Raw genomic sequence first — 8,997 nt, 5'->3', positions numbered from 1 at the left:
AGGTAACGAGCGATTCTTCCCAGCACATAAAATACAGCAGTTTGGGAGAGTGCATAAAAAGGACTAACCACGAAGGGATTCGAACCCTCAATCTTCTGATCCGAAGTCAGACGCCTTATCCGTTAGGCCACGTGGTCCCCAGCTGTGACATTCTGCCGCAGAACTTAGAAAGTATAATGAACTTTCCGACCCGTCCCGAGTTGTCAAAGAGCACGCCGGCCACCCGCGTTTCTCGCTATTGAAGAAAGGGAAACCAGATGATCAGGGTTATTTGGGGCCACCGAGTCGGGACTCAGGAAGGGTAGGAACTGACAGTTATTTCGGTCTTGGGTCCTCCAGGGGGAGAAAAGTCATGGACATTACCACTCCTGAGCAGAAAAGCTGTTAATGGCACCTGAAAGCTGCCAAAATACTGCATATTGTCCGCATTCACTATTTTGAGACTCTAGGTCCTTGGAAGTTCCTCCTGACAGTTACTGTGCAAACCGCACCCAGAAGGCAAGTCTTAGCATCTGCACCATTTTCTTTCTCGCTGTCCTGCATGGATACCTGCAGGGCCCACTTCTTATACTCCTCTGGGACTTACTTGGATTGTTGTAATGTGACATCAGAGCACTTTCCCACGTGTGTCTCTATCTGTTTGGAGAAGAATAGCAATCTTTGGTTGGCGTTTCAGGAGGGGTTTAGAATGGTCCAAGGTCATTAGTGTTATCTGAAGCTTCCACATATTGAGAAATAAACACTCCAGTAGGATTACAAAAATTTCGACTGTTAACAATTCTTACAGTTAATAGATGACTCAACACAAAAATGTGTTGCAATAAGATTATTCTTTGTATGGTCGAGATATTTACAGAGTTTATAATGTTTTGTAGAGCGCTTGGCCCCATAAAGTGATAGAGATTTCAAGTAACATTTTGGATGACTGTTTTTGAGTTCATCAGTGAATCTGTGTGACCTCATGCACCTTGTTTGAGGATAATGTCGACTATACGCATATCGAATTACCTTAATTTTCTAAAATCCCAGGCCTTGGGAGCTTTGGCCCTCTTGGCTCATTTGTGATGTTAAATTAGCAGTTTCTGGAGCACAGAAATGGAGTCTTTTATACAGTCTTTTTTTCCCTATCCACAGGATTACATCTGGCAAATAGTAGGAGCTCAATAAAAACATGCTGAATTTCTCAAATACATATATTTTTGAATTTTGCGATCATTTTTAATATGGGTATTATTTAACTCAAAGATTCCTTTATCCTGCGAAAATCTGATTATGGACTCGTTCTCTTCCTCTCTCTCTGGAAGCAGGAAGATGGTGGCTAAAACATCATGGTTAGTGTTGGGTTGAGTGGTAAGAGGAGATCGCCAAGGCTCAGTCACCCAGCCCAGTGGAGGGAGACACAATCTTCAGGAAGATCACTGGCAAGGATCTCCAGCCAAAAGAATTCTTGAGGATGACTGGTGTCTTGGTGTCAATGACCTTTCCCCTCAAGCGTCAATGTCCTTTCTGGGGATACCTAAGAAACAGATATCCCAGATATCTGTAGCAGAAGATCATGATGAAAGCCTTGGACAGTTAATGATTATTGACGAGAAATGTGTTGCTAATATGGGCCTGGTTATGGCTGTGAATGATGGTTGGGGCCGGGGGAGTCAATCCATCTATCATTTCAACTGCATGTTTTTGGAGGTGGGCAGATGAATTGGCTTTCTGGTTTAGCGGGCTGAAGGGATAATTTTCTCTTCTCTCTGAAGTGATCAAGTTTGCAAGTTCCAATACGTTAGTCCGCTTACTTGTGCCTGTATATGTTGAAGTTGAAGTTGAAGTTAAAGAAATAATTTTTTAAAACCCTATACATTATAAAAGACATTATTGTATAGTTTATGATAAAACAAATAAAAAACAAAGACACAATCAAAGACCAGACCATAAACTTGAAAGCTGCAGAGATTTTTTGTTTCTGGCTAGAAAATTTGATTATATTACTCCTCTGATCAAACTTGGTGATAGTTTCTTATTGCCCATAGAGGAATAAAATCGAAAGCTGTTTGCACTGCATATTAACTTCCTTATGATTGTCCCTTTCCTTATCTCTTCTTCCACAGCTCGGTATTATGTTGGAAGACCTAAAATTTCAAGGACTCCTTTGGCATCTTTGAATCTTACAGGGCCCTAAACAGTCCTGGGAATTCACCTGTTCTCATAGGATATGCTTTCTACCTCGCTAATTTCTCTATCAATCAGACCAGGTGCATCCCAGCTCCTCAGCCTAATGGATTTCGCCTCTCTGTTGGTTCTGGAAGGAAGAAAATAAGCCAGTTCCATCCTTTGGAGGAAGCCAGCGGTCACTCTTCTCTGTCTGCTACAAAGCTTACCTCCCACAGCCCTTGCTGGTCACTCGGGAGTGTGATCTTAGCCAACCTGCGTGCCATGCTGTGCCCTCCCCCTCCAGGCTGTGAGTATATGTGACTGGTAAACAGCTACCCATCTCATCTGCCCAGTGTTGAGCATGGTGTGTCTGGCCATCTGGCATTGTTTAGGGCGGAGGACTGTTCCTTCACCTCTAGGGTGAATGGGAGATGATCAGAATACAGCCATTCTACTTTTCTCCCCAAATCCTTCTCCTCCTATCTCCCTCACTGCCGTGCCGTGCAGTGTGCTTGAGCACACTGAATGTTTTGTAGTTCTCTAGAGACTCTTAACTGTTATGCCTCCTTGTATTTATTTATTTGTTTATTTCCCTATCTAGAAACCTCTTTTCCAAACTGGTGCATTGTCAGGGCAAAGGTAATGCAGCAAACCTATTTTACTCAAGTTTTCACAGATGTCTGTAGCCATGGTGATGACCCTTGGTCACACTCTGTAAACTAAAATACCGGAATGTTCACTTAATTACTGCATCATGATGCTATCCTATGTACCTGAAGCAGTGGGTCACTATGAGCTAGGTTGTCAGAATACTTAATCAGAATATCTATTTCCTGCTGTGTCTGCACTTTCCCCTGTGCTGTAATAAATCTTAACTTTGAGTATATGTTCAGTCATGGGAGTCCTTCTAGAAATTCATCCAATTACTGGTTGATCATGGGGCTATCAGGAACAATCATTTTTTCCTTATTCTCACTACATTTGGTGTATAATCTTTTAAAAGAAATGTCTTATTCTACTATACATACTTGTTTGAAAATATGTCTAGACTGTAGGCTACTTTGTGCTTAGCACAGTATCTGACACATAAATATCTGAATAGGGATCTTTTCTGAGAAATATATAAAACATACACTTTAAAAAATGAGCATAGATAATAGTCCTGTTAGAGACTGCAAAGGATGGCAGCAGCGACCACATAAGTGGTTTGCTCAGGTCAGAGTTCCATCGTGGCCACCAAAACTTTACACTCTGGCTCAGACTGTTATTTATTTACTTCGAAGATTAAGACTCTTGAATTGCAAAGGTTTGGCGCTGGGACGGCCCGGTAGATTTCTTGTCTATCCCTCTAGCCCCATGGCCACAACTACGTAACAAGTGGGGCTTTCTGAATTACTTATAGAAGATTAAATTTATCAGGACTTCCATCCCTGCCCTCACTGCCACACTCAGCTTATTTTAGCGTTTCCCCGGCTTCCTGTGGCAATGAGACTGTCGTGATAACTGGTGGCAACAATAGCACTATCACTTGGGCAACCCCTAGAAATAACGTTTATTATGGGAAGCCATATTAGTTAATAATAACTGTGCTTTGCCGACGTTCTATTTATCTCTAGAGAATGTAAACAGTTTCACGTTTATTTAAGTAATTTAAACTCCGGAGTTAGACAAAACGAAACAAAACAAAACAAAACAAAAATCTGGGTCTCTTTTCTTTCAGTGTCGTGACACTAAGCTACAAAGCTTCAGCTAAAGTGGTGCGGTAGCAAAACCCTATTAGCAGAGGATGGTTTCGATCCATCGACCTCTGGGTTATGGGCCCAGCACGCTTCCGCTGCGCCACTCTGCTTCTGGGAGAACAGCCTTCCTAGTAATACTCTTAACTGTGTAGTAAGGCTATTCCTCCTATTGGAAGAACCCACGCACGGTCTTGTTTGCTTCAACCCTTCGGTTCCCACGAGCTGCCAGTTCTCTTAGGAGTAATATCGCTACCAGAATCAAAGAGAGAGCAAAGTAGGCGCAGAGAAGGCAACACGAGCACCCTGTTTAGATTTCGGACGCAGAAGAGAGGTGGCAGGATACACAAGGGAGAATGACAAGCTTTAATCAACAGGGAAGGAAGGCGGGCTTCCGCGCGGCGGGCGAACATTCCGCTTCGGGGACCCTGACCAGGCGCGCGTTCGCCTTTGGGAAGAACACTCTCCAGGCTTGGTGACGGAGGTGCCGCCTGGCCGCGTGAGCCCGGCGCCGAGGCCAGCGGAGGGAAGGGCCGGTTCCCGGGCGCAGGAAGGCCGGGGGCGCCCAGGCCCACGCAGACGCCTGCGCGATCGCACAAGGCACGCCATGCGGCAAGACAGTCAGTGCCTAACTCTCCTTTCTTTAGTGTGACGCGGTTCAGGGGTCCGAAATCCCCAGGCGGAGACCCAGGGCGCTGTAGCTGTCCCTGCAGAGGGCAAGGTGGCGGACGGGGAGGGGGAGGCTGTCCGCTCTGGCCCAGCCTCCGTGACGTCACCGAGCTCGCCGCGAGGGGCGGGGCCGGGAAACGGCTGTTCCCGCGCGCGCGCTTCCAGTCTTCAATTAGGTCCGCAATCTGCACATATAAGGCGATTGCCCCAACTACCGCTTTGCATTTCTCGGAAGTTTTTTCTGTGTAGCTATCATGTCTGGTCGTGGTAAAGGCGGAAAGGGCCTGGGCAAGGGGGGCGCCAAGCGCCACCGCAAGGTGCTGCGCGACAACATCCAGGGCATCACCAAGCCCGCCATCCGGCGGCTGGCCCGGCGCGGCGGCGTCAAGCGCATCTCCGGCCTCATCTACGAGGAGACCCGCGGGGTGCTCAAGGTGTTCCTGGAGAACGTGATCCGCGACGCCGTCACCTACACGGAGCACGCCAAGCGCAAGACGGTCACGGCCATGGACGTGGTCTACGCGCTCAAGCGCCAGGGCCGCACCCTCTACGGCTTCGGGGGCTAAGACCGTTCTTCCCCGCCGTACTTCTCATCCCAAAGGCCCTTTTCAGGGCCGCCCACATGTCTCTTGAGAGAGCTGCAGCCTTCCTTATCCCGTCTTAAGCATCGGTGCTTTTAAGATTTCAAAACTAATAGAAATTACAGTTATTCCTTGGTGCGTTGACTTAACGTGATTACTTTCGGACTCGGGAGTTCACTAAATTGTGCTGTCAATGCTTCGCGGCATTCGGGTCTGTTTAAGCCGCCCTCAGCGTGTTTGTGGCGGCAGAGAGCTCACGTGGCATTGTCTGCTTTCCCACGGGGTCGCCTCTGTTCTCGAGTACTTCGGGGATAGAAGTGCTCGCTCGGATCTTGATGTCTAGGAAGTGGGGGTTCCCGGCGGGCAGGCTGCGGCCCAGCCTTCCCCGCCGGGCTTCCGTGCCCAAGATGGCGGGGCGGGCGAGGGACAAAGGGAGCAGGCCCGCGGCGCCGGGCGGCGGGGGAACAAAGAGGAGTTCCCGCGGAACGGCCGGCCCCGCCCCGGCCTCGGGTTGGCCGCGCTTTTCCCGCGGGCTCGGAGGTCCCGGAGGCACTCCCGGCGGTGGGGGTGGGGTGGGACGGAGAGTCCCTCGCGGGTTGACAGCTCGTGTTTAGCGTAGCCCCCGAAATTTTCTGAGTTTGAAAACCTCACGTAGATACGGTTGTTAGGTAATGAGCGGGACTTTTTAAAACCTGTAGATACAGGCATCGGGATTCTTCACCCCAAATTACTAAGTATAGGGAAGGAAAGAGCCCTCTTCCTTCAAGGTTCTTCTAGCTGGATTAAAATTTACACGAGACGTATGAACAGGAGGAAAAAATGCAGTTTTATTACCTGCGTGCAGAGGCCCAATAATGAAATTGAGACTCAAACGACTGAGGCAGGCAGTTTTTGTACATTTTAGACAGAAGACAATATATCAGTGAGGAATTATAGGATTAAAAACATGTAAATTAACCTTTAATATAACTTTTTAAAAACCTTTATATAACTTTTAAATTAAAATTTACTGCACCGACCTTACTTTCACTTTTACAAAGAGTAGGGAAAATAGAAAATAGAGAAAACTGGGACAGACTGATGATACTAACCATAGATGAGCATTTGGAAACCAATGATTTGTTCGAGTCCTTCATTTTTAACATTGAAAAAAGTGTCTCTGAGTCAGCTTAGCTTAGCTAGTTGGGGAGGAGGGACAGGGTTAAAGCAGATTTCCTGACAATGTTCCCTATAATTATATCTACTTCTCACTTTCTGGTTTTAAGCCTTATAGTCCATTATTATAAGTAATCCACACATGTTATTAATAGAATATTATGAAATTTCTACTTAATATTTTCCAGCAAAGCATCTATACATTTTTTTTTTTTTTTAAGATTTTATTTATATTTGACAGAAAGAACAAGCAGGGTGAAAGGAAGAAGCAGGACTCAGCTGAGAGGAAGTAGGACATGGGGCTCCATCCCAGGACACTGAGATCATGACCCGAGCTGAAGGCAGGCCCTTGGAGCCAAAAGCAGGCCCTTAACTGCCAGGTGCTCCTCCTGTACATTTTTTAAAAATGCAAACAACCAAGCAGATGTCAACCAATAGATAGGTGATTTATAACACAATCAGGCATAATCACACAATCTAACATTGCTCTGAAAACAAATGAGCTTTAGCCAGATGTAGCAATATGGCAACTCATTGTTCCCTGATAAAAGCAATTCCCAGAAACTAGATCCAGTGTAATACTGTCTTGATCCACCTAGGCTAATTATGCTGTGATGAACAATCCCCAAATTCTAGTGATTTACTATGATAAAGTTTCATGTTTTGCTCATAATGTTTGACTGTGGGTCATTTATTTGGTATAAAGATTTCTTATTTTGAGGTTATCTGATTTTCCTTTGAGTGTATCAAAGTATAGTTCTTTTATGAAATGAGACTGATAGCAGTCTTCTAAATTGTTGGCAACACAGCAGCAATCTTAAGCGTGGCCCTAGAATTCCCTAGTCTGGGAAAGGTTATGGATGGCAATTTCATGATTTTCTTCTTGCTTTAAAAGTGCAGCTCCTTTTCTGAAGATGATTCTTCAGACTGGCCAGACGCTACAGAGAAATTAGGCAAAGAAAACTGGAGGCATGAGAACAAAACAGGAATAAAAAGCTCCTACTTAGCTCTTGTGTGAATTTCCAGGGTTCCTTCCTTATAACTCAACATTCTGTTCAATGAGGTACCCTTAGTACTAGTGAGACATGAGGACGTCCCTGGAAAATGAGACACATGTTGCTTGAATTGGCAGGCAGAGGCAAGGGAAGTCTGCCAGGGAAGCCCAGGTTGTCCTCTAAGGAGTTCACAGGATCCAGAGATATTCTAAGGAGTGGTTTAGACTCTTAGTAGGGGGATATAGATTGCTCATACTGCCAGACAAGGAAACCTAATTAGTGTCACTTGCTGGTAGTTTTTGTGGCCTACTGCCTTGTTCAAAGCTTCAAGACTCAGATTCTAATATGGGCAGGACCACGCGCACCTTCCTGTGGGACCTGGGCACACTTCAACCAGAGGCTTTAGCTACAGTTAATATTTTGGGAGACTTTCCTCTGAGTAGGTACTGTCCTAAATGCTTTATTGTGTTCTTTTACTGATCATTCTGCAATTTCACATGGTGGTTACTGCTCATTATTCCCATTTTAGAGATAAGGAAATGCTTGGGAAGGCTTAAGAAACTGGCCCAAATTTAGCATTGAAAACAGGCCATCAGGAATGTATCATGTCCTAAGAGATTCTTCCTTAAGGCACGCTTGTATATGTCTTTTCAAGAACTGTTTTCAAATGCACTTAAAATCAGCTTTGGAGAGCCTGAAATGGATGCCTTAATTACCTGTGGGGCTTAGGGAATCTTCTTCACAAACCCCATTACAAACCTGAGTCACTTATGTAAGGAAACGGTTGGGGTTCAGAGTTGATGTCCAATAAAGAATTCTTGAGACATCTTTGGTGCAAAAAGGTGGTTTTATTAAAGCACGGGGACAGGACCCCTGGGCTCAAAGAGCTGCAGTGGGGCCATGAAGCTTGGCCCATTATATGCTTTCAAGTTGGGAGGGGGTAAGGGACAGCACAAGCTTTCAAGATATTTTGGAAAGACGGTTTTCAGGACCTTGAGGGAGCTAGCTATTGTTAGGAAAAAGTCATTTATTACTACTTAGTAAAAACTCATTCATGAGACTCTTCAGATGTATTATCAGTGAATCATATGTTTGGAGAATGACCGATAACAGATATCTTGGTGGGGGTAGAGAAAAAAGTTTCCAAGGGAATTTTTATGTATTGAAGTAGACTTACAGGATTCTGGGGCATTGCCAAAATGTTAAGCTAAGATTGCCTCTGGCAAGGTATAAACGTGGAGGCAGCTGAGCTCCCACAGGAAGGTCACTCTACCTGCTTCAAGGACTTGCCAATAGGCTGTAGGAAGTAAGGAAATTTAATTTTTTCTTTTGCCTTGCTTTTCTTTTCCCACATCACTTATATTAATGTTCACAGAGATCTACTTTGTAGAGACTTGTAGATAAAGACATGTAGCTAATAAGGAGAAGCAGATTTCTGAGCTATTATACATTGCCACTGCTCATGGTTTACCCCCTACAGCACAGTGCTCAGAAAAGCCAAAGTTGCTGCCTAGTGATCCTTAGTTTCCATATCTTGTTTTATACTTTGGCCGGTTTAAACTGTGCTATGCATCGAATCACAAGTGTTATCTCCTGGTCAGTTTTACTTTTCTTTTATTCTAATGGTCAGTTTTCCCTCTGAGCCTGTTACCCTATTCCTATTATTGCAACCGGTCTCTAGTTTGAGAAAAAGTCAACAGTCCTTAGATGGGG

The 8,997-nt window shown here is 45.1% G+C and overlaps 1 protein-coding gene across 1 annotated transcript; it reads left to right on the top strand.

Annotated features, from left to right (window-relative positions):
• The first annotated feature begins 4,303 nt into the window (after positions 1–4,303).
• Positions 4,304–5,283, top strand: LOC309865297 (histone H4). Its single transcript, XM_082731564.1, has one exon. The coding sequence runs from the start codon at positions 4,808–4,810 to the stop codon at positions 5,117–5,119; it is 312 nt and encodes a 103-aa protein (XP_082587690.1). The 5' UTR covers positions 4,304–4,807; the 3' UTR covers positions 5,120–5,283.
• The last annotated feature ends 3,714 nt before the right edge of the window (positions 5,284–8,997 follow it).

The sequence above is a fragment of the Mustela nivalis genome (genome assembly GCF_964662115.1).
Source record: "Mustela nivalis genome assembly, chromosome: 5".
Taxonomy (NCBI): domain Eukaryota; kingdom Metazoa; phylum Chordata; class Mammalia; order Carnivora; family Mustelidae; genus Mustela; species Mustela nivalis.
The sequence above is the reverse complement of the archived record's forward strand: the minus strand, read 5'-3'. Positions and strand labels throughout refer to the sequence as shown.